This window comes from Pteropus medius, unplaced genomic scaffold (assembly GCF_902729225.1).
Source record: "Pteropus medius unplaced genomic scaffold, Ma_sr-lr_union100, whole genome shotgun sequence".
NCBI lineage: Eukaryota > Metazoa > Chordata > Mammalia > Chiroptera > Pteropodidae > Pteropus > Pteropus medius.
The window spans coordinates 1,530,908-1,557,373 of NW_024349803.1; the positions used below are offsets into that span (position 1 = coordinate 1,530,908).

At 43.7% G+C, this 26,466-nt stretch overlaps 1 protein-coding gene across 7 annotated transcripts in view; it reads right to left on the bottom strand.

The window, feature by feature from the left end:
- CSMD2 (CUB and Sushi multiple domains 2) overlaps positions 1–26,466 on the bottom strand; it is a 545,384-nt gene that overhangs the window by 155,130 nt on the left and 363,788 nt on the right. For all 7 annotated transcript variants that reach the window (XM_039837029.1, XM_039837028.1, XM_039837026.1 and 4 more), the window contains 7 exons: positions 20,925–21,063; positions 19,728–19,915; positions 18,757–18,945; positions 18,421–18,537; positions 11,274–11,489; positions 9,644–9,832; positions 3,870–4,039 (listed from right to left, as the gene is read on the bottom strand). In XM_039837029.1, the coding sequence (XP_039692963.1) occupies positions 3,870–4,039; positions 9,644–9,832; positions 11,274–11,489; positions 18,421–18,537; positions 18,757–18,945; positions 19,728–19,915; positions 20,925–21,063 (1,208 nt within the window). The remainder of the gene's footprint in view (positions 1–3,869; positions 4,040–9,643; positions 9,833–11,273; positions 11,490–18,420; positions 18,538–18,756; positions 18,946–19,727; positions 19,916–20,924; positions 21,064–26,466) is intronic.

Below are 26,466 nucleotides of genomic sequence, written 5' to 3' on the forward strand. Positions count from 1 at the left end.
TAAAAATTGTATATTATTAAGAAGTTCAACTTGATGTTTTGATATACATATACCATTACATCTGGTATGACAGTCTGACAAGATGGCCGGCTTAAAAGAAATATTCTAAATGCACAGTTTTTACACACAGTGACAATGTGAACATTCCCATGAATGCTGCTGCATGTCTTCTTGCACACATGCGTTTGACTTTCTCTAAGACATACATCTAGAATGGAAGAGTGGGGAAGGCACATTTTCAGCATTGTTGGATATTGCCAGATTGCTTTCTGAAGACCAATATCAGTTCAATCTCACTAACAACGCAAGACACTTTCCATTGCTTTTATAACCTCGCCAGCACTTAGTATTTTCAGGCAATCTATTTTTTTCCAACTTGATGGGTGCGAAAATAGTAAGTATCTCGTTTTAATGTGTCACCGATTATCACTGAGATTGAGCATCTTTTTGTATGTTTATCAAAAATTTTACTCTTCTCATCTGTGAATTGTCTGTTCACATCTTTTGTTCATGAACATGAAACCTCCCTGTATTTATTTTAATGTCCTTCAAAATAAAGTTTTATTTTCTCAATAAAGATTAGATATATTTTTGTTAGGCTTACTCCTAGCTGTCCTGTAGTTTTGTTTCTATTATGAATGAGATCTTTTTTTTTCCTGATTATATTTTAATTGGTTGTAGAAACACCAGTAGCTTTGCCGAATTGTCTTATAGGTTCCGCAGTTGATTCTTTTGTATTTTCTGAATAAGAAGACATTTTATATATTCCTTTCTATTTTTTATTGTTTCTTTTTTCTTCTTTTGTTTAGGGGGGTATAATTATAGTGGCTTGGAGCTGTGGTATACTGTCGAATACTATTGGTGACAGTAGAACTACTGTTCTTAGTCCTGCCTTTATGGGGATTTCTTAGGAAGTTTTGTCAGTAAGAACGTTCGCTGCTATTGATGTCAGTAGAAACTTTTTATCAGATTAAGAAAGTTCTGTCCATAGTTGTATGAGATATTTTTAAAAATCATAAATGTGTATTAAATTTCATTACCTGATGTTTTGGGGTACATTGGCAGGATCATGTATTTTTCTCTTCTATTTATAGAATATTATGTTGAGCCACATAAAGCTACCAATATTCAGATTTGACCTATGAAATGGCAATTTCACAGGGTTTGCTCAATAAATAGCATTATAAGCTTTTCTAATATTGACACATCCTTACATTCTTGTAATCAATCCCACTTAGTTTTGTTTTAATATACAGATAAATTCAATATATTGTATTTATGATTTTTAGATATCTGGTCATAGGTGAGACTAGCCTAATAGCTTTTGTTCTTATGCCGTCTTTATTCAGTTTGATATCAATGTTTCCACTTGTTCCTCATTTAAATCAAATGAGTTGGGAGATGAATCCTAATTTTTCTTTTCTGAGACAGTTTGGTTATTTCAGGGGTTAAATGTTCCTTGAAGTTTTGTTAGCTTACCTGCAAAATAGTCTAGACCTGGGGCCTTTGAAAGAAGATATGGGAGAATTGCAGTTTATTGGTTTATTCATTTTTTCTTTGATGTTAGTACTTTTAACTATTAAAAATTCCATTTCATCTAAGCTTTCAGATATCTTATAGTTGTTCCTAAAGATTTTCTTATTATTTTTATAATCTCTATTATAACTATGACTATGTTCCTTTTTTCATCCTTAATATTATATATTTGTCCTTTTATTCTTTAATCACTCTTGTAAGTTTGTCTATTTTATTAAAGTTTCAAAGAAACAGTTGGTTTTGTTGATAATTGCTATTTTTAATTTTTTAGTCATTTTGCCTTTATCTTTAAAAGTATCTTTCTCCTACTTTTTTTGAATTAAATCTGTTATATTATTTCAAGCTACCTAAATCTTTATTTATTTTTAACCTAGATGATATGCCAGAGACTAACAGAGGTATATTAAAATCTTTCACGACACTGACTGTAACTTTATTAAAATTTTTTACATTTCTGCAGTTTTTATTTAATTTATTCATGCTATGTTATTTGGCACAAAAAGTTTTACTGTGGATTGATTGTACATTTTATTAATATAAAAGAATCCTCTTTTTCATTTCCTTATGAGATGTGGGAGAAACTCTCTAATTTATCTTATAATAAATTGATTTCATTTTTCGGTGGTTTACCATTTTCTGTCCATTGCCTCCACTCCATTTTTTAATTGGGTGATCATGTTTTTCATCTCTATTCAATCTTTCCTCAACTCAGATTGCTCTGTTTTCATTATTGCCTATTTTTTTGCATCAAATATATATTATTCTCTCAAATCTTGTTAAGAATACAAATTAGGAGGCTTTAACTTTTTTTTTTCTTTGTTGCTTAGAGAGGGGCAGTTAGCTCTAACTTCTCAGACAGGTCCCCTTCTTCTGATCTACTGAATATTTACACATACTCAGTTAATTTTCTTGTTGGCACACTATTTTCAAGGAAGAATAAAAACAGAGAAGGGAAATATTTAGTAGTCTCTAAGGGCGAGCAGAAGAGTCAAGCCAGAGAGGTCACAGCAGGAGTTTCTCCTGCTCCTGGTATAAAGTGTGTGTGTGTGTGTGTGTGTGTGTGAGAGAGAGAGAGAGAGAGAGAGATCGTGGCAGCCTCTTCTCTAATGAGCCTGATCACTCATTTTTAGGCACCAGCCATGGCATTGCCCTGCTTTACCTGGCCTGACAACAAAAGTCAAAAGAAATGCAGAATGTCATATTAAAAGAAACCGTGGCTCTGTGTGGTCTCTCAGACCTAGTATGCTTACTGAGGAGCTAGTGGGATTGAGATCTGGTCGCTACCAACTGTCCATTTAGAGAGAATCCTCAGGGATGAGGATTATTTAATGGTTTCTCTTTGGACATTCCAGAGTAATAACATCTGGTTATTTCTAATGTCAAGACTTCTCTGGCTACAGGGAATAAAACTATATTAGAATGAGCTAAGAAAAATGTCTTGGCCTCGGATGAAAATGGACAGACCCTGTGTGAAATTTTCCTTAAGATCCATTTTAATAAGGCAGCTCTTTGATAAATTCTACAGGGTAGACTCTTTGATTACACACATCACATGTGTTTAGAGACACACTTAATTACACACACAAAGAAATACAAGTCATGTATTCCCAGTGTCTTAACAACTTCCTCTCTATAACTCTCTATAACGTAAGTCCTATCATTTCTTTCTCTGACATATATATCTTGAATCTACTTTCTTTAACCCCACTGCCACACATAGGTCATCACCATGACACACTGAAGCTCTTGTAATAGTCTACTAGTGACAGAAACATATACTTAAAACATATATAAGTGTACACACACAATACACTGAGACAAGTATATACACAGATCCCCAAACAAAATAGATACAGATTCACACACATGTGTAAGCATATGTACAAAAGTATCTATATTCACAAACATATCTACACAAGTGCACACGTGTGCACACATACGAACATTCTGTGAGCTCTTCACAGAACAGTCAGCTCTTCAGGTTGATGGTCAGGGTTCCCAGTGGAAAACCTGATTCGTTGGCCACTACAGCTGAATTTATTATTATTATTATTATTATTATTATTATTATTAGGTAGTCAACCCATACTCAATCCCGTATGTATTTGAGAGCAGTCAGTTCCTAAGCAAACTCTAAAGCCACATTCTTGGACACTCACATACCCTTTTCTTTTAGGTTCTCACTTTCTCACAGATGAGAGAGAACAATACACTGGGACTCAGGACGGAAGACGAAAATGTGGGTCGTTCGCACAGAGACAAACAAACGAGTGAGTGCTGCCCTCACGTTTGCTTCTGTAACGAATATGCTCTAGGAACTCTGCTGGTGTTACCTTGAGGATATCTCCTTCAGAGAGCTCGAATGCCCTGGCTTTCAGCTGAATGCCCTTTCCCGGCTGGGTCTGGATGGAGTAGATGCACTCGTGGTTGTTACTGTAGTTCACAGGAAAGTTGGGAGACAGCAAAGTGCCCTGAGTGCCCGTGACTGAATTCCCACATTCGGCTGGAAAGAGAATCACAATAACCATAGATTAACCCCCATTAACTACATCCAGAAAACAACTCGCAGTGCTGGAGAACCTTACAAAGACAAGTCGTTTGCCTCTCTAGCAGCCAAAATGCCCAGTTATCTGTCCGTTAGTCTGCTCGTCTGTAGGACTGTTTATGAAAGTTTTTTTTTTTTTTAGACACCTGCCCATCTATAGTTCTGCTTGGTTTCTTTCTCTCTCTCATTCCATTTGTCTGTCTCCTCCTGCAGAAACAGAAACAAACCCACCAGGAACCCTTCACTTTCACAGTATTATGAGGCAGCCATTCCCCACACCTGTTCATATAGTATCATAGCAACAGAAAGACCGAGGAGGATATCAGGGGAGGATGGTGCAGCCAAGTGAGGAGAGATGAAGCCTTTTGATATCGGAGGATAGAGGGGACAAGATCGAATAATAATTGCTAGTGTCTTCTGAGTTTTACAAAGACCATTTCAGTCATTAGTCACAACAAGCAGCTCCATAAGGTGGGCACAATTACCATCCCTGTTTTAAAGATAAAGAACCTGGTACTTTGCAATTTAGATCAAGTCTCTCAATTCATGAAGAGGAGGGGGCCGAGGACTTCTTGGTCCTGGAATTTAGGGCCCCTGAGGTTCTGGGGAAAGTTTTAGCCCTGATCCATTAAAACCCAGTTTCTTGCAACGGCTAATGAATTCACGCCCTCCTCTCAAAACCTGTTTCCTCTCCTCCAGAATTAGTCATTCTTTCCACATTGTTCCCATAATCTTATTTATAGCAGTTACCACATTTTACTTGACTTATTTCTATCTTCTTCACTGCACTGAGAATCTTTCAGGGCTTGGTCATGTTTCTATGACCCCAGCACCCACTCAGTGCCTGGGCAGGGCGGCCATCAGCAGATGAAAGAAAAAGGGGAAGTAGAAAGTAGCTCAGTGGCAGGGCACATGCTGAAGAACCCTGAAGCTGGCTTTCTAGGGCCTTTAGTAATTGTGAAGCCTCTCCCTGTTCTTCTGCATCACAGCATCCTCAATATTGCACTCTGATTGCTTGCTACTTGCCTGTATTTCCCCACCCAAGCTGTGAGTTACTTGAGGGTTAAGGTCATGCTTAATGAATCTGTGAATCTCCGAGTCTTAGCTTGGAGCCTCTATAAAATAAATATTTGCCAAATGAATGAATGAATGAATATGGAGTGCACTGACCTTAGAAGATGTACACTCCTACATAATTAGGTTCTGGAAGGATGTTAAATACAAGTCCAGATGGCAGGCCCATTATTTGTCTGGACATATGGGGAGTTTGCAGCAAGTGTTGCATCTTTGAGGCTGATGTGGCAAGTCTGTTTTCTCTAAACCATCTCTCAGTGTCCCTCTTCTAGGCATAGTCCTTGGCTGGAAGTACCCTGAGGTCAACCAATGGGCCATGGATTTAACCACATATTCAACCCTAATTACCCTAACCCCGGAGTGTACTAGGCCAAGGCAGTGATAGAGCAGGTGATACAGAAACATTCAGAGCTGAGCCTCTCGTGGGCTTAGCTATATCCTTGTGTGTTCTCTGGTCCCCAAGGATGCTCCTTAGACCTTTGAAGACAGTGGCCATGTTCTAACACCAAGTTTCAACTTTTCCAATGGGTCCTACACCTTGGGCTTTTTATAGTCCAGGACCAGCTTCAGTTTCCTAAGACTTTACATAAATCATTACAATGACTGAATGCTTGTGTTCCACCTCAAATTCATTTGCTGAAGCTCTAATCCCCAATGTGATGATATTTGGAGGTGGGGCCTTTGAGAGGTAATCAGGTTTAGATGAAGTCCTGAAGGTAGAGCCCTCGTGATGGGATTAGCGCCCTTATATGCAAAGAGCCCAGAGCCTTCTGTGCCACGAGTGGATAGAGTAAGAAGGTTGCCATCTACAAACCCAGTCAGCGAGTCTGCCAGCACCTTGATCTCAGACTTCCCAGCCTCCAGAACTGTGAGAAATAAGTGTTTGTTGTTTGAGCCACCCAAGTGTCTTGGAGAAGAAATCTAGCTTTGTAGGACTCTAAACACAGCCTGTTTGCAAAGGGACCAAATGTGCATGATGAATGTGTGTGCTGGGGCATAAAATTTGACGAATAACAGTGGACAGATACCCCGGGGGCTGCTGCCAATTTAGGTAGATGTGCTTCTAGAGTGTGTAAATTTTCTAGGTGCCATCAGACGAGAGTGGAGACTTGGGGAGGGAGCGCTGAGGGCTGTGCACATTCAGACATTTATCACTGAGTCACATCACATGGGCAGCTCTCCAAAGCAGCTTCCATTATGTCTGGGGTCACACACCATTTCCCTCCATCTAGGGAGATAGGGAGAGGCATGTGATGCGGTGAGATGAGCATGGAGTTTAGAGGCAGACAGAAAACTTATATCAACTCTCTGAACTCTGGTCTCTTCATCTGCACAACAATACCATCCTCATAAGACTACAGAGAATAAATGCATGAGATCTGATGACAAAATAGGTGAACGAATGGGGAGTGGCTAGCACACGGTCGGCCCTCAACAAGTGGTATTCCTCCTCACTCTCCTCATCGATCCCAAGTGCATCTATGCGGTGTATCTGCTTCCATCTGGAGCCTGGTTAGGCTGTGCTCTGGGCTCAGCGGGAAGCCTGAGAAGCTCCTAGGAAGCGTGTTAGGTGCCTGACATTCACAGCACCCTTGCCGTTCCGGATGCCTCTTGCTCTCTGCGTAGTTCCTAAAAGTTGGCTTCCCTGAAACACGGGCTTTGGCACATTACTGGATCCCCCTCCTGCCCCTGGTTTTCAGCACAACAGCTGTGTGCCTATCTCTGCCCCAAGCGTGGCCCTTTCCTTTTCCCCACATGCCCAAAGCCTATATGAAGAGGGGAACAGAGTTGACAGCCTCAGATGGGGCCAATCCTTGGCCATCCACCAGGCCTTGGTGCCCTGCCACCAGGGAGGGTACAGGAGGGAAGAGGGACATGGTGCTCACTTCTGGAAGAGTTTCCAAAGCAACAAGGAAAGTGAGCAGATGCACCGAAAAGCCAGCCACAAGCATAAATGGAAACAAATAAATGCCCCAGAGAAACAAACAGTCATAAGCTCAGGAAAGTGCTGCTGCTGGTTCAGGCATCTGTGACTTCTGTTGTCCCCATCAAAAGAGGTCTCATTAAGGGCAGGGGCTGGTGTCTTCTCCATCATGCTGGGGCTCCCAAGGACAGGGCCATGTCTCCTGTGGCAGACTGAGTTCTCTGGGGTCAGGACTGTCTCTTCCACATCAAGTTCAGAGGTCCCTGAGGTCAGGGGCTGTGTCCTCCCATCACACCATAAATTAGAGCCCAGGGCTGTTCGTCTCCTTTGCAGCTGGGAATGTTCTTGGAAACACTGTGTGGGCCAAGTCATTCAATTTATACCTCCAGTGCTTGTGGCAGCTGGGAGCCACACCCAGTGGGCAGTCCCATGATACCTCCAGCCCGAGGTTCTGTGGCAGGGCTCGGGGTAATTAGAGGTGATTATAATTGCTACGCGTTATTAATAACATGTGAAATAGGAGACAATATAATAATGAAAATATTGTGAGGTGTCATGAACAAACAGTAATTGGAATAATAAGTTAAAGAATGAGCTTATGTAACGAGATCAATGAGGCAAGAGTTTAAGGAGTGTTGTACATCTGTGGTCCTAGATAAACCATTCAAGAAAAATTTCCCCAGAACCACTTAGATGAAGACATTTTCCCACAGAAAAAAAGAGCTGCTAGCGGCCAGATACATAATGAACCTACAAGGGGGTAGAACGTGTGTGTCCGAATGTGTGCCCTGGTCAGCGTGGGTGGACGCTCTGGGGGATGGTTACAGGGGAAAAGACAAACCTTAGGATTATTTACTTGGTCAAAAATGGAATTCTACATCTATTTGTCTTAATGTTTCCTCTCTGAAATTTTAAAAGGTTATTGGTTACTAGTCAATGACATATAACAATAAAAAGATTATTGGCAAAATGACGATAATTATAGAGTACCTCATGGTTTATGTAAATCATGCCATCTATTCTGAAATCAAGCCCGTGAGGTGGATATTGTTATCGCCATTTTACAAATGAGGAAGCTGGGGCGGAGGGATTTGGTGGCCTGTCCAAGATCTAATAGCTGGTAATCGGCAGAGCAGAAACCCAGCCTCGGGCTCGTGTGACTATGCAGCCTTGGTGTGAGCCCAGCCCATTTTGCCAGCTTGTTTACAGCTGTCCTCTGCAGAGCCACAGGGTTCCATGAAGTTGTCTCAGGCAAAGCTGGCCTCACAGGCCCTCAAGATGCTGGCCACGTGTCAGTCGGTGCAGCACTGCTTTTATCTGTTTGGTGTGTTGAGATTTCATGTGCTATTTCATTTTACGCACAAGTTCCAAGGCTAACGGCCAGCATGGTAAGTACTCTGCTAATCCTGTATGTGTTCCATCCAACCGCATGTTGCAAGTACTGAGCAAGCAGAGCCGTCAACTTTGTAAATGAGGGACAGCCAGCAACTGTCCCCGTTCCCTGCGACGCCACCCTATTTCTTCCCACCCTCCAGGCCTGGGGCTCTGAATGGCCCGCTGTAGAGCTCTGGCGGGGTGGCTGACAGGGCCTTGCTTGGGTCAGAGGGCTGCTGGTTCTGATTCTCTAACCTCATCATATACTTGCTCCAGACTGGCCTGAGTTGTTCCTCAAATACTGAGCATCCTCATGGCTCAGGGCCTTGGCATTCTGTTCCCTCCTCTCCCAGATATCTGAGTGATCAGTTCCTTGAACTCTTCTAATCTCTGCTAAACTGTCGACTCATTAGGGAGCCTTATGCTGACCACTCTTTATAAAAGAGCAACCCTACCTCCAGCACTTTCTATGCTGACTTAATTTTTCTCTATAACTCACAACATTGCCTGACAACACTACGTATCTTTGGGTTTACAGCCTGTCTCCTCCACCAGGATGCGAGACCATGAATGGACAGATTTTCTCTGTTTTGTTCCCCTTTGTATCCCCAGCCCTAGAAGCCTGCCTGACATGCAATGGGTGCTCTGCAAATAAACCCAACTCTTGCTTCCCTCTCTCTTCCCCAGCTGAATGGATGAAGTCTTTCTAGGGATTCTCAAAAGCTGGCACCCCCCATCGAACTCGTAAAAGCACCCTCTACTCCATCAGACTGGGCTTCTCCACAGGCGCAGGTCATCCCTCCGTCCTATGGGTCCACCCCGTGCCCCACCCGGATTTCTCAGCGAGATGCATCCTAAGCCACAGGGATGTGTCGTAGGGGTGGGAGAGAAAAGTATGGAAGTCAATTTCATTTGAATGCCTACTGTGGATCCACTTTACAAAGGTCAGGTCAAGCTACAGAACAGCCCACGAAGCAGGTACTGCCACTCTCATGTTACGGACAAGGAGGCTGCAGCAGAAAGAGGTTAGGCCATCCCAGGTCCCACTGCAGGTAACTGTGTGCTAAGGCAGTCCTCAAACCAAAGCCTGGTGGCCTCTTGGCCTGTGTGCATTCCACCGTCTCACACCAATTGACTAAAACTTGGCCCGCCCCAGTAGTGAAGCAAAATGAAAGCACGTGACCACCTACCAACACACCTTGGCAGAGGCGAACTCCACAGGCGCCGTCTGCCCCCCAGGCACGTGATGCGGGCTGTGCCCTCCAGACGGTACCCGGGGAAGCAGGAGAAGGTCAAGGTGTCGCCTACGCCAAACTGCAAGCCCTTCCGGATGCTGTAGGCGGGGACCTCGGGCTCCTCACAGGGCTCCAAGTCATATTCTGGAAAGGCAGCAGGAGAGCCGGGGTCAGACACAGAAGGTGGGAACACACAGACAAAAACACCAGGGAGAAAAGTGCCAGAGATAAAAAGACAGAGCACAGGATACGCCCACACTGATCCACAAAAGGAAGAACAGAGTGAGCGCCCAAGAGACACGGTGGGGTGAGGAGCAGGCCGCGCTGGGCTTCGGGTGGTTTGAACACGCGCTGCTGTGAGCGGGGCTGGGGGAGGGCACGGTGCTTCTGGAAACACGCTTCCTGGAAGCATTCACGAGGTTCCTCATGACCTGACCCTTCCCTTCTCTGCGCCTTCACCTCCATATTAACCCCAAGCCTCAGGGATGGCAGACACTCCTGCCTTTCTCCCGAGCCACTGAACCGGATCGATCCAATCGGCCTGGTTCTAGAGGGTCAGAATGTATGACCCAGCCGAGGGCAACCTACACTGGGAAAAAGAATCCAAACGTTTCACTTGAAGCTATGTCTCAGTGATGCTGACACTGGAGGCAGATGGCAAGCATGATGGAGTGAACTTTATGGGTGAGGAACCTGCCCGGTACCTCTAGTGACAGCATAGAAGTGACCATTCCTTGTTCCCAAAGGCATCTCCCTCTGAGACACAGTCCCCCAGGGCTCTGTGTGGTGAGGAGAAGGAAGATCTCTCCCAGATGGATGAGGTACTGTGGCTGGCTATGTCCCATCTGGCAGGCCATCCCAGATACATGGCAGGTGGCTTCTGATAGAGAAACAGCATGAGGCTGAGCTGGGCCATGTCCCACTTCCTAGAGAGAGGCCAGATATCTCTTGCCCAACCCATCTGACATCTCTGCTCCTGTCTGGGAAGGCGGGGGGCAGGGGTAGGGCCACTGGAGAGCAATGGGACGAAAGCAGTGGGGGGACTCGGTACTAGAGAGATGAAAGGTCCTCTTTTCTCCATGAATGCCAAATTGAAGAGTTTTCCTTTCAGGATTCTCGAACACAGAGATAAATATCTATTACGGCTAAATTAGCATTGATGAAGAAGCCCCGAATGAGATGAAAACCCTCTAATATGTTAACTTAAAACCCCCTTCTTTTTCTGGTAAATTTCTGGGGTTGTGAAACAGTGGAAGCGAGTGGGATCAGGAGAAGAATCTGGAGTTACTAGGGCAGGAAGGGACTTCTGCGAATCCCTCTAGTTTAACCCGTTGGGTAGGCCACGTTCAGAGGGAAACCTGAACACCTTCGGAGAAGATCCCTCAACAGACCTGCCAACTCCTTCCACGCCCATCAGAGGGAGGTTCGTCACTGTGTCTAACCCAGCTATCTTTTCCTGCAGCAGTGAGGTGATTCCCCCAGAGATTGGAGAATGGATCAATCTATCTGTTAGGAAGACCAGAGGCTGGCAGCGGAGAGAGAGAGACAGAGTGCCCTGCCCCCAAGGGACTCTCACAAGCTTTACCTGAGAAGGTGATGTTGAATCCTTCATAGGACATGGAGAAGTCAGAAATGAAGCGGACCTGGGCGGTGAAGTTGCCATAGAGCCCAGCGCTGATGGGGGCTGGCAACCGCGAGCCGGTCAGCTGCCTCAGGGGCTGGGTGAAGCTGCCATTCTCCGTGATGAGGAGGTAGTCATGGCCACTCTCCAGGTGGAAGGTGTGGAAAGTAAAGAACACACCTGCCAAGAGACCAGAAGGGTCAGCTGTAAGACAGAATCTGCACAAACACTTTCCAGCTGTAACTGTTTATGGGTGTGCAGAGTACAAGCATGCATTGCTGAATGCGTGTGGGTGAACCTGAATGAATGAACCTGAATGCACCGGATCACATTATTGCCCATAGATCCGGTCAGGGAGAAGCACACCCCTTTACAGTTGTCAAAATTTGAAAGGTAGATTTGTAGCTAGTTCTATGACAATGCTTCATATCCTTTCACTCACTCATTCATTCATTCATTCAACAATTCGTTTATTTGTCGAGTGCTCCCAATGGGCTAGGATCCAAGACCCGGTAGGTGCAAGGGGATATATAAGACATTAAACAAATAGCTACAGTACAGAGTGACGTGCCACAGGGGCAGAATGGGAAGTGGTCTGCAGCAGGAAGAGGGGAGTGTAGGACAGCCTAACCAAGGAGTCTACATTTGATTTGGGCCTTAAAATGATGCGCAGGGATTAACCAGGTTAGGAGGGGAAACGGCGTCCCAGGCAGGGGACTTGTGTGTGTAAAGGAGCTGTGGATTCCGGGGCTCAGTGAACTGCATGGTGTGGCTGGACACACTTAGCAGGACAAATCTGGGATACAGCCTGGAAAGGCAGGCTGGGGCTAGGCTGGAATTTTCTGGGGAGCAATGAGAAGCCATCTCATCCAGAGTGGATCAGTTTTCAGATTTAGTAAGATGTTGATGGCTGTGAGGAGGATGAAGTGGGAGGAGAGGAGGCAGAGAACATTTAGAATGATGGCAGCCATGCACCAGGAGAGAGGGGATGGGGACTGGCAGAGGGGGCGAGAGCAGGAAATGGACACAAGACCTCAGGGCGGGAGAGTGGACAGGAATCAGAGGCAGTGAATGCAAAGGAGAAATGAAAGGATGACTTGGAGCGTCTTGACCCGAAGGAAGGTGATGTCTTTTGTGACTCGGGGTAGGACGTACAGGAGGAAGAGATGCAGGTACTGGATAGGTAATGGACTTAGCTTTCAACACCCTGTGTTTTCAGCATCCAAGCAGTGACAGAGCTAGTGGATGACTGGGAGTATAGATTTGGGGTTCAGGATTAAGATCGAACTACAGCAGTAGATCTGGGAGACACGAGCAAACAGGTGCTATTTGAAGCCATGGCATGGAGAAGAGGACCAGAGCAGGGCAGAGAGTCAGAGAAGGGGCAGAATAAAAACTTGGGGTGGAGTGGCATTAAAGAGACAGGGAGAAGGAGGAGTGAGAGGAAGAAAAAGAGAGGTGAGTGCTCCACTGAGGGGGAAGGGGTTCGGAGCACTAAATAAGAACAAAAACATTAACATTTGAGTGTTATATATTTGTGGGTTACTATCCTACATGTTTTGGTTGCTCTGTAATTGACCCGTCATTTGGAAGGAAAGACATGAAAACTCTTTTAATCCTGCCAATAACCTTATGATGTGAATTATTTTCATCTCCATTTTACACCTGAGGAAACTGAGGCACAAAGAGATAAAGTCCTTCATCCAAGGTCACCTAGTTAGTAGGTAGTAGAGCTGAGATCAGAACTGAGGCGATCTGACTATAGAGGCTGTGCCGTAAACCACTACACAACACCGTTTCTCATGGTACAGAAAGTTAGCAGGGACTACGAGGGGTCGGGGGTGAGCAAGGGTTATGGAGGATCTTAACACCTAAAGCAACTCTTGAACTTGGCTGGATGGCAGCTGTGTTCGGGTGTATATATGTGTAAATGCATGCCCACCCACAAGTGTGTATGCCCATGGGAATATACGCCATGGATGAGCTAGGGCAGGAACATGGGTACACTAGGGGTGCTGGACCCACTAGTTATTCAAAGCCCATGGACCAGCAGCACAGGCATTGCCTGACAGCTTGTTAGAAATACAGAATCTCGGCCTCCATCACCACAGACCTTCTGAATCAGAATCTGCATGCTAACAAGATCCTCAGATGATTTGTAGGCACAAAAAAGTTTGAGAAATAATCCTCTAGATAATTATTGACACATTTTTGATAAATGATGGTTAGAGCTAAGCTCTTAATGATACAGCGTTTTAGATATTTTCATATTCTTGCCTCTCCATTGGTAGAAGCTGGTGATCTGGTGGTATTCGAGATTCTATGGGTGGGGGCTGAGGGAATAGAAGAGGTGGTGGGACCAGCTTATAAATGCCCTATGCCCAGGCAACTGAGATGCATCCAGTTATCTCTTTGCCCAAAGAAACATATCCTAAGCACCTACCAAGTGCCAGGCCTGTGCTAACAACTGAGAAAGATCCACCAGTTTACTGGAGGAGACAGACCACCAACGGTGAGAAGCCGGAGTTGGGGCACAGAGGACGACTGGGCAGTTATGCCTTGAAGGTTGGGAAGGCTTCACAGGGCTCGCAGTCCTTGACATAATGGGCGTGAGCACGTTTGGAGACTTCTGGGTATGTGTGCTTGAATGTATTTTAAACACGTGTGCAAATGAGAAAACTGTTCTGTTCACAGAGCGTGGGAAAAGGCTCGGTGGGATATAGGTCCTTCCCCTCCCAGCTGAAATATGGGGCTGGGTGGAGACGGGGTCATACCCAGAAACAGAGGAAACAGTGTTGATGAAGCACTTTGCCTCACGCTCTATTCTTCTGCATGCAAATACAGCCCCTCCAAAGGAGAAAACGCTTGGCTTGGATTTTAAGGATGAGTAAACAACTGAGATGAAAACCCTGGGTTTCCCAGCCATGCTGATTGCTTAGGGCTCTTCTGGCCTTTGAGAGAAAATGAAGACATTGTCACAGAAAAAGAGAGGCCCAGGGTTGGAGTGTGAATCCAGGTTTGGTGTGACACATGTACATACGAACAAATACTTCACTGGAGTGAATGATGTAGAATCGTACAAAGGACATGGATACCACACTGGAGCGGAAAGACAGGGCTGTGGGAAAGGCATGGGCTTTGGAGGGAGACAGACCTGGGTCAAAGCCCATACACCTGCTGAAGCGTCTGGGCCAAAGCTGCTCAGCTCTCCCTGAGTTTGAATTTCCTCAACTGTCATGTGTGGATGATAGTATCTCCCTCACAGGTGACATTTCATCCTTGGAGTGAGGAACAATTGGGATAGCATATGCAAAGTGCACAGCACAGTGCCTGGCACATAGTAGGTGTTTTCTTTGCTCAGCTTATCTAACCCCCAGTCTGGGGTCTTAGCAAGAGCACATTCTCTAGATGCCTGAATTGGCTGTTCCTTTAGGCTGGGTGTGTGACAAGTTGAAAAATCTGAATTTCCCAGAGTTTTGAGTTTCTCCCATTGTCTTTCTGCCATTAGGGACCAAACAGAGTCAGCAGCCTAACAGGTCTGTTAACCTGAGATACTCTTAGAAGCAGAGGCCTCTGGAGAAGGGTCAGGGTTGAGTTTAATTCAATCATATAGATATTTCTTGAGTTCTTCATGAGCCAGAAGCTGGGGAAACTGCAAGAAACAAGGCAGACATGTCTCTCAAACTGCTTAGAATCTGTCGGGGAGACAGATGATGAAAATGCAAGGTCTGTACAGTAGGGCAAAGTCTAGAATTAGGAAGGTACAGGACTATGTGGGAGTCCAAAGGAGGGGAGCTCAACCCAGATTCAAGGCTGGAGAGAGGGGATCAGGAAAGCTCATTAGAGAAACTGAATTCAGAAGGAACTGGCCCAAAGCTGGCCACACAAGGAGAAGGAATAGTGAAGATGGTGCAGAGGAGGAAGTGCCACAGAAAGAAGAAAATCATTTCAACGCGCTAAGCTCTAGAGGACAAAGCAAGCCTGGGAAGTTCTGGGAACCGAAAGAAGTTAAACCTTGCTGCTTAGAAGGCTCAGAATGAGGCTGAGAAAGGGACTCACGGGCCATGCTAGCTACTTTACAATTTGGGGCTCTATGCTAGGGATTGATGAAGCCTTGAAATGTTTCTAAGGAGGAAGTGACCTGGTCATACATCAGTGATCTCTCACTGATACTCTGCCTGGAACACCTTTCATCTGGCTAATTCTTATTCAGCTTTGAAAACTGGCTTAAGTTCAACTCTAGGACACCTGTTTAACCTTTGAACGGGCCTCTGGATGTTTCCCCACCTCAATCTGCTCCGTCCCAGCATTGGAAGTAATAGACGGAGAGATCTCTATCTATTTGGCTGTCTATCTCTACCACTAGACTATAAACTTCCTGAGGGCACACAATGGCAGAGCGACCCGTTCTGCTGTGTCTTCCTAGCACCTAAAGTTAAGTGCAAGTATTAAATAAGTATTTGTTATATAGTCGTTGAAATGCATTGACTTCTAGGCAAAGACATACAAAGAAAGGCATAGAGAAACACATCTTTATAATTACAGACGCCCAGACACCGAGGAAGGCATGACCATGGGGGTTGTCCATCTTGGGACTGAGGGGCTGCCTTTCTTTCCCTTTTGATGCCACAGAGTAGCTGTCGGCTCTTGCAATGGCTAACTCTGGACTAGGCTTGGTAGAAACAGCTCTGCAGGATGAACCAGGAGACTGTCTTGGATCCCTCCTCCTCCCAGGAACGATTCCATGGGGAGAGGGGACAATCTGGCCCTGCCCAGACAGCCTGGAGAGTCTCGCCTCGTCCCAGAAGCTCCAGGCCATCCTAATCTCGGAAGGTCAGGTCTATTAAAGGCCAAAGTGAAAGCGCTTAGATACGTGACTTTTCTTTAAAATTTTCTTTTTTTATACTTCACATGTACTATACATTTATTGCTCAAGATTAGGAAAAAAGTCAAAAGAGGAAAATAAGACGAGTATTAACATCTTGGGATACATCTTCGGATTGTTTTCTATGCTCACATCCTTGTTTATTTTCTTATAAGCCGAATATGTTCTTCTGGCAAATGTCTTTTTTACTTAATATATTGCAACCTCCCCTGTAGGAATTTAAATATTCTTTCACATTATTTCTTTCAGTAGCTTAGTTTTTCACTAAATGGTTGTACCATGTTTATTTATCATCTCCTTACTGAGGGACATTTAAATAGAGTCTAATTTTTCAGTTAATAAAGTGTTTTGGGAGATATCCTCGTAGCTAAATCTCGATGTAGTTTTACTTATATTCTTCAGATAAATTCCAAGAAGTGAAATTGCTGGGTCCAAAGGCACTTATATTTTTAAGGCTTTTGATTCATGTTGCCAGATCACCCTCTGGAAAGTTTCGACCATTTCACAAATGTCAGTACTGAAGAAGAGTATTCGTGTCTCTGCATTGTCTTCTACACAGTTATGATTTTCTTTGCTTACTTGAAAAGGAAAATGGTATTTCACTACTGGTAGAATTGCATTTCTTTCATTATCAATGGGGTCGATGTCTTTTCCTTTGTATTTACTCTATTGTGAAGCTTTAGTTCCATAGCTTTGCTCATTTTACAGACCTGTAGATCAGGAATAATTTTCTTAAAGATTTTTAAGAGCCTTTCTTGTGTCAGGTTGGTAATCCGTGGCTGATTACATATGTTGCAAATACTTTTGTCCACTTACTATTTGAATTTTTTATGGATTTGTTCTACATAAATCCATTCAAAGTTCTATTTAATCAAATTGAACGGTCTTTGCCTTTATGGATTCTACTTTTGGTGTGACTCTTAAAGGATACTGCCACCTAAGTAAGATTAGATTTCCAAGTTCTAGTACTGGAATTTATGTGGTTAAATGTATGAGGTATGATTTATTTTTTCATTTCCAAATGTTTAAGCCCACTGTTTTAAAACCACTTATTAACTAATTCATTCTTTCTTCAATGGTTTGGAAATGACATTTTAATCATATATTAGAGACAGTCTCTCTCTCTCTCTCTCTCTCTCTCTCTCTCTCCCTTTACACACACACACAACACACACACGCGCATACACATACACAGACACACAGAAGAATCTATTTCTGGACCACATTACAATATTATTTTAGCTTATAACAGCATTTTAATAACTGGCAGAGTTTACTCTTCCTTTAAAATTTTTTTCTTGGCTTTCTTACATGTTAATTCTTCTAGATCAGAGGTTCTTATTTAAGGGCATGCATCGGAATTTCTAGTGGAGTGTTCTAAAAACACAGATGGCTGGTTTCCACCTCCAACATAGAAAATCAAAACCTCTAGGGTGCGAGCTAAGCATTAATGTATTTGCCAAAGTGCAAAAGGGTTAAGAACCACGACTCTGGATGAACTTCAGAATAAGCTTCTGAGAGTAAAGGCCAGATCTGCCTGGTTACTGTTTATTCCCAGACCCGGTGTCTGCCACACAGGTGGCATTTAATCACTATTAATTAATGTTTATTTGTAACCAGCACCCTTACTTTGAACTTAGACTCCCAAAGATCATTTATGTTAGGGAAAGTGAGCAAACAGTCCAGCCTAGTGAGTTATGTGTGAAGAGGATGCTATGCCCAATATCAGAAGGGTGGACCTAAGGAAGAGGGAGCTGATGCAACCTAGGTTTCTCTAGGACGCAGAACAAGGAAGGAAGTTTTGGGGACACCTAAGAGGCTATTAGGAGGGGTCAGATGTATCAAAATAGTAGGTACCATTGCTCGAGTGGGTTGGCCACTTCCCCACCACTAGGGGCGTATACACAAAAGGTGTGTCATTATCTTGTGGAGAGTGATTTAGAGAAGATTCTTGCATTAAGGATTTGAGAGCTGGTAGTCTCTAAGATCTCTTCCGGCATGGAGATTTTGATTCTTAAAAATATTTATTTTTAAATATTCTGTTTGTGAGTTCTGTGATCAAAGAGATGAAAAGGTTCTGGGACCTTTCTTGTTGGTGAGAAAAATTCAGACTAAGCCCAGAGGTCTCCATGTAGAGAGATCCCTATTGAAGTTATTTTGACCTGCGGAACGTGGGGTCTTAACCGTGTCACATTCCAATACCTGCTATGGTCCTAAAAAACTCACCCTTGCCATGCGATGTTTCGATAATCCAGGTGCAGTTCAAGTTGTTGGGGTAGAAGTCAGGAAACCCTGGTGACAAGATGGTCCCACTGGAGCCTTGAATGAAGCCACCGCAGAGTGCTACAGATAGAGTGAAGAGGGCAGTGAAAGCCATTCCAGTGAAAGACTGGAATGGCTCAAGGAGCTCCCCCCACAATCCTCCTGAGAGCCCGTCCCCCATCTCCTCTCAAACCCACAACCCTCATGGACGATGAGAGAGTCAGTGCCCCTTCTAGCTCCTGGTTTTTCATGGCGGGAAAGGAATCTGATACTTTAGTTCCCCCTTATAGTGTCCCTCACCTTCACAGCTGGGCAGGGCCCGGCTCCACTGGAAGTTGGGCTCACACTCCAGGGGCTCCCCGTCACTTAATGTGTAGCCCGAGTCGCAGCTGAAGGTCACCAGAGCTCCCACATAGAAGTCATTCCCGTGACGTTGCCCATTTACGGGGATCCCTGGGTCCAGACAGTGGTCTGACTGCAGAGTTATAGCTGGAAAAGAGAGCCCACAGCTGGAACAGACATAGAGGGACCCCAGCTGACTCACAAAGGGAGGGAGGAGAGGATCCTGCTTTACAGAAGGCTGAAGTTGCCATTTACCCACTCATTGAATGGGGCTGTCAAGATCTGCTGAGAGGGTATTTGAAGACCTATCAGAGAAAACAAGTTTGCGCTATCATTTCTTTGTTCATTCATTCATACATTCGATAAACGTAAGTTGAATGTCCACTGTGGCTTAGACACTGTGCTAAGGCTTACAGACACAAACATAAGTAAGAAAATGACCTTGTCCTAATGGTGCTCTCAACCATAACTTTCTACAGCGGTCTGCAAAGAATTGAATTGACATCAATCTCTTTTGATTAAATCGAGGCACTAGCAATGAATGCAGAAAGTGATTAAGAGGCTGAGCAAGTGAGAGATGCCATCTCATTTTAACTTCATGATCTGTCAAATACTCTGTCCCCGGAGTGCCCAGCACAGCAGCACCCGATCATCTGCACACAGACGGGGCCTTGTGGTATGTACGCGAGGAGCCAGTGTGCAGGCCATCCGCTTTCATTGCTTCTAAAGTTTCAGTTCTAAAGGTTCTTTTAGAAAGAGACTTTCATTACTTCTAGAGGTTGAGCTCTGAGAGATGCTGAGAGCAAGGGAGGTTCTCCTAAGGAGCACAGCCTAATTGAGAATGCCACGGGGATAACAGGGCCGAGCTGGGGCAGACCAGTGGACCACAGGCCAGGGTCCCGTCACCCATCAGCCACCCTGAGACTCACTCTCATAGCGGAGCTGGAAGCCGATGTCCGAGTGACTCTTGTCAGTGGAGAAGAGGAGATAGAGGTAGTTGCTGGTGCTGATGAGGAACTGGGGGACTTGGGTCCCATGGTAAACCCCAATCAAGGGTGCCGAGTATGTCCGTCCATCTCGCACTTCCAGAGTGTCGTAGTTGACCTCGGTTTTAAATCTGCCAACAATGGAGACGAAGACTTCTTGAGAAACCCAAAGTTTATTAATTGGCAAATGACAAAAGGCCCTGTCTGACCCAGGGCATCAGAACAATCAGATTTTGGCAGGCTGGGACATTTTAATATAATTTGCATACATTCACTAGGGATGTGGAAGGACCGTCATCTCTACTGCATTTAACCCTTCCTCTCCCTCCCATGGTGGACGCAGTTCTCTCAATCCTCTCTGTGGCCTGGGCCATGACCCATCTTAAGACTGAGAGGCACAGTGACTAGCCTCACAGGGGTCAGAATGTTCTAGACTGGGATCAGCTAACTACAGCCCAGAACCAAATCTGATTTATAGCATGTTTTTGTATGGCCTGAAAGCTAAAAAATAGTTCTTACATTTATAAAGGGGTATTTTTTTTTTAAAGCAAAAAATACATAATCGAGATTCATAGTAGTCCACAAAACCTAAAATATTTATTTACGGCCCTTCACAGAAAAGTGTGTGGACTGCTAACCTAGGCCATGATGCTTTGTCTAGAAGTTTGTGTTCATTTGGGTGGTTTCTTTCCTCACCCAAGGGGCATAATTAGGGTGGGAGCTGGAAGTGGGGCATAGGAGCAGGATTCAGGTCAGAGGTCAGAAAGATTGCCTTCCCATATTAGAAATTTCATGGTTATGCTCTGCAGACGCCAATGCCTCCTTTGACATCTCAGCGTCTACCTGCCCACTCTCCTTCCTGGGAGCTGAGAGAGAGAAGCGCTCTGACGTCCCTGAGGCTTTTCCTTACCCTCTCCAGTCATGGTCTGCTATACAGCACAAACCCCACTACTGAAGTGGAACCAAGGCCAAGGCCAGTGCCATCTGCCCCGCCCAGGGCAGTCTGCTCCAGTGTTCCATGACCTCGCTGACGTTTCAGTGTCAGTGCTGGTTCCCCACCCACCTCAGGTCCCCTCCCATACCCCTCAGTAGAGATCACCTCTTACCCCCACCCCTCCCCAAAGATCTGATTACAAGCACCTGTCGAAGGTGATTTTGATGGGGTAGCCTGGCTGGGCTTCAATCACCCAGGCACAGCTCAGGGCATCTTTGTAGAAGCCAGGCCAGCCTGGAGACAGGATGGTGCCACTAGGTGAAGTCAGGTGACCACCGCAGGGAGCTAGGGGGACAGAAGGGAGAGAAGCAGCTCTCTTGAGGAGGTTAATGAACAAACAAACCAAAAGCCTCTCTATAAAATGTGTCCGCCAACAAGTATTGTTTTTGTTTTTTATAGAAGATTACATAAACTATGTAAACCATGAGTTTTGTCTACTGGGATCCTTACGAATATGTTCAATTGCATCATTTGGAGTTTTATTAAGGGTCAGAGGGGAGAAATAAGAAGAATCCTTTACACAAAGTCCTTTGCCATTATAGAAGGGCTGAAATACAGCTAATATTTGCGTCAAATTGGTTTTCTCTTTGTTCTTCACTCAGTTACCAGGCCTGTGTCAGAGGCAGAGACCTGGCTCACTTCCCCGCACCTAGCACCCTGCGCTTTGGTGCTGGAGAGTGGGCACAGCCCCAATGCTCAGCTTGCAGTACCAGCACAACCTGCTCCACTGCAAGCTCCGTGAGGCCAGGGATCCTATTATTTGTCTTAAACAGCGGAAGATCCCCAGCATTTAGCTTAGAGTTTGCCACACAGTTGTCCCTCGGTGCCAAAATCGGTGATTATTGTTTGGATGAATCAATGAATGGATGGAAGGGTGAATGAATGCAGTCCATGTTGGTGATTCCACCAGACACTGGGTGGTCTAGGCATACCTCTGACCTCGCCATGCCTGTTATCTCAGTCCCTTGGCCTCTCTGCCTGATCCTCCCATCCCTCAGCTTCCCATTCTCAGCCACATGTTTCTCATCACTCTCACCTCTTCCTGCAACAAGACCCTTGGCCCCTGCAGTGGTGACAATAGTCTTCCAGTCCTCCTGCAGGGTACGTGGTCGATTCAGTGTCCATTCCTTTACAAGTTATGCTAGGCCGTGTGACTGCTTTGACTGATCAAATGAGAGCAGAAGTGATGCAAGTCATGCCCATGTGGAAACTTTAAAAGCCAGTGCATGATCTGCAAAATTTCCTGCCTTAGTGATTGTTGAAGAAGAATGAGGATGGAAGTCCCGTCTGCCTCGGTCTTTAAGTGACTCCGAAGAGCACAGTCACTGACGACTGTGTTAGACATGTAGCCTGAATAGTCTGCGTGAGACATAAACTCCTGTTTTTAAGCCACTACGATTTGGTGGCCGCTTGTTAATACAGTGTAACCCAGGCCACCCAGACTAATACAGTTCTCTCTTCCAGACCATCGGTGAGAATGTTGATGACAACCACCTCCAGTGCTGCTGACACTATGTTGTCTGCCACCACGGCCAGGGGCTGAGAGCCCATCCATGCAAGGCATTTAGTTTCACATGGATAATCATTTTCGCTCCTCACAAAACAAAACTTCTGCACTGTTATTCTCTCCATTGTATAGTTTAAAAAACTGAGGCTTATAGAGGTTAAGTAACCAGCCCTAAGTTAGCAAGTGGTAGCGCCTGGATTCGTAGCTAGGAAGATGGCATAAACCTGGAGATCTTAAGCTAACCAGCCTCCCCATTTAGAGGAACCCCTGCTTCCTTTGGACTCCCGTATTATGGGGGTACCAGATGCCAAAAATGCCCTGAACAGGACCAGGAAGGACATATACGGTTACAGCACTTCTATCTCTGCAAATGTTTGTAAATTCTTCCTGGCAATCAGTTTTATGAAATACAGCCAAACGCAACATATCTTTTCTCTTTCAATTCTATAAACTTCTTGAAAATAACTATAATAACTGTTAGGCATTCTTAATAGAAAGCTACATTAGGAATTTAAATTAACAAATATGGTCAAAATAATGATGATGATGATGATCGCAGACAACTCATACTGATGACATGACACTGACAGCTTTATTATCCCCATTTTACAGAGGAGAAAACTAAGGCTAAATAGGCCAAGAGATCAGATCAAGAGCTAATAGAGTTAGAGTTAAATTTAACCTCAAGACCTCTGCCTCTAAATCCCCTGTAGCACATAATAGTTCTACAACCATGGCTGACAGTAATGAGCTCAGGGGTATTGAGAGCTTACTACGTATCAGGGCTTATGGATTATCCTTGTGACAATTGCAGTACTAAAAGGCAGATACTGTTATTATCCTCATTTTATAGGCAGGGATTATTATCTATTTTCAGTAAGCTGAGGCTTGGAGAAACTAAATAATTACATAGAACCCTTATCAAACACTGAGAGTAAATTGTATATGGGTATTACCACATCCTGGATAAGCCTATCCATCCATCTCACTGAAACTACTAAAGCGTTCCTCTTTTTCTCCAATGGACATGTGAGACCTTGGAGATGGAGAGGGGTGTGCCTATTGCTAGGTTCCTGGTCCCCATATGGACACTGAGTCTCAGCAGAGGTAGGTTCTCACTCATGGCTGCAATTCAACACAGACCCAGCATCTTCAGTTGCTGGACTATGATCTCCTCACTCATTTTCCAAGAAGCCACAGATCACGCAGTCACTAGTTTGTCTTGGCTACTCTCTATTCAGTGCATATATATCAACAAAACCTTATCTAAAATCTCCAGAGACGGACACCCAAATCCTGCCTTCATGGGTCGCCATTTTGTTTTCTTTCTTTGCTGTACTGTTTTATGACCTTGGCGCGTTCATCTCTTCTTTTGCTCATGTGATAGTCAAACAACCTCTCTATTCATTCAGTCCTTCACCCTCTTTCTCGTTCATCTTCGTATTCCAAGGTGGAGCCTGCCAGGTAGGGAGAAGAGGGCAGGACTTCTAAATGCAATGTCTCTTTAACATTTGAAAAGATGCTCGACTTCACTCTTACTAAGAAAATACATATTAAAACTACAACGAGAAATGACTTCTCATCCATCAGATAGGAAAAACCCAAAGGTTGATGACATGTGAGTAAAACCAGGTGTTCCAGTACCTTGCTGGCGGCAATGCAAAATGACACAACCCATATGAAGGGAAATTTGGCCCAGCAAAATTCACATGCATTTTACTCTCTGACCCAGCAATTCTACTTCTAGATTTCTATCCCTAAAATATACTGGCAAAGATAGGGAAATACATATTTATGTCCAAGGCTATACAAGGCAACACTATTTGTAACAGCGAAAGAACAGAAATGGCCAAATGTTCAGCAATGGGGAGCTGACTGAATGAACCGAGGGAATCAACAGAATAGACTGCGTACGCAGCTAAAAAACAAAAATGAGGAATAGTCCACATAATGTCAGGGAGGAGTCCTCAGAATATGTTATTAAGTGAATAAAAGCAAGGCACAGAGGTAAAAGTAAGGCTACAGTCTGATTCCATTGATCTATGCATGTGTGAGAGGCACACCATATATATTTAATCACATTAATAATCAGTGAAAGAGTAAACCAAAAACTCGAGATTACCTATGGGAAGAGGGAGAAAAGAAGGTAGAGGATAGGCATGGACTCTCTCAGAACATACCTTCTTTTAGAGGTATACCTTTGGGAATATGTAAATATTTTCGACAGTCAAAAAAAAGATTTAAATTTGATAAGCCACTTCTCAAAACTCAAAAGCAGAGGAAATAAATGAATACAATACTGTATCAGTTGGTGGCATAATCGCACTTGAAGAAACTAGTTAAAGAGATTTTAAAACACTGTAATTTGATAGCACATCCCTCGTAGGAGATGGGGACAAGAAGAATGGAAAGAAATACAATTTAAACTCTTTTCAGTAATCATATTGCTGCTGGTATTAGGGAAAAAGAAAAAGGAAAAAGTGCTCTTACATTTGAAATAAAATGAACCCATGATGCATTTTATCTTCAAAAAACTATCCCTTAGTGCTGTTCATTGAAAAGACTTAGAAACAAGGACCGACTCAACAGTAATAAGTACCTCTAATGCCCAGATACTAAATATCATTTTTCACTTAAAAAAAGCCAGGCTCCTTGGAGAAACAGTTGATTCTTGGTCAAGGACAGAAAATGTACAAGATGAGGTTGGGCCAATTTCAAAATGATTCCACTGGCTAATGGAACAATTTGAGCATTGATTAAAGTAATATCTGCAATGGATTTAAATACATAAAATGTTTAAATCCACTGGACTGTAATGATCTTTAAAAATGCTCAACTTTGGATGATGTTAAGGAATCAACTCATTAATAAGAAAAACTGGCAAATAAAGGAAAATAATTAATTATTTCTCCTGCTTTTCTGCTATGAACTATTCCTCAGGGTAACCAAATAGTTGATGCGGATGAGTTTTCTTTACGTGTTCCATCTTATAAAAGAAGAAATGATAGCAATCTGTAGGTTATGATCATCAATTTCTCCTAACGTCCTCAAAGGAGACAACCAGACATTAAGTGCCTCTGATGGAGGCACACGGCCTTGCCTATATGATATTCTGGCCAAAATATGGAACCCAAAACTCATTAGCTTTCTAGATCTTTCTGCCAATTAAAGGAAATATAAGAGAGAAGATCATCTCAAACAACCTCCTAGGGATGTAATCGCCAAAATCTGGGGATTCCTCAGGATAAATGACCTGGCCTCTTTAACAAATATAATTGTAAGGGGTCAGGATAGACATTGAAAAAGACTTGAGACATAATAAGAGCCAACGGTAATGTGCGAACCTAACTAGGATTCTGATCTTTTAAAAAATACGATGAAAGAAAGCATTAGAGAATCTTGGAAATTTGATTAAAATAATTAAGAAATTATTTTCATTTTTTAAGATAACAGTATTGTGGTTATGTTTATAAAGAGTTCTTTTTATCTGTTGGGGATGCACACTAAAATGCTGTGGATGAAATATTTTGCCTGAAATGTGCTTCACAATAATCTCAGAGCAGAGTGGTAGTGAGTGGGGGTATAAAATGAAACAAAATAGGCCATGAACTTATATTCGTTGAAGTTGGGCGATGGGTACATGGGGGTTCATTATACTATTCTCTCTGTTTTCAATTTTCCATGAAAAATGTTAGAGTAAATAAAAGAAGTAAAAGCAGTGACTCAAACAGATATTTGTACAGCCATGTTCATAACAGCATTATTCACAATAACTAAAAGGTGGAAGCAGCCCAAGTACCCATCGATGGATGAATGGATAAAGGAAATGTGGTATATACCTACAATGGAATATTTTTCAGCTTTAAAAAGGAAAGAATTTCTGACATATGCTTCAACACAGATGAACCTTGAGAACATTATGCTAAGGGAAACAAGCCAGTTGGAAAAGGATAAATGTCGTATGATTCCTCTTGTACGAGGAACTTAGAGTAGTTAAATTCATAGAAAGGGGAATCCTGGCTGCCGGGGGTTGGGAGAAGAAACGGGGAGTTAGTGTTTAACAGGTACAGAGTTTAGTTTTGCAAGATTAAAAGAGTTCTAAAAATGAATGTACTAAATACCACTTAACTGTACACTGAAAATTGGTTATGATGGTAAATTCTGTTATGTATGTCACACAC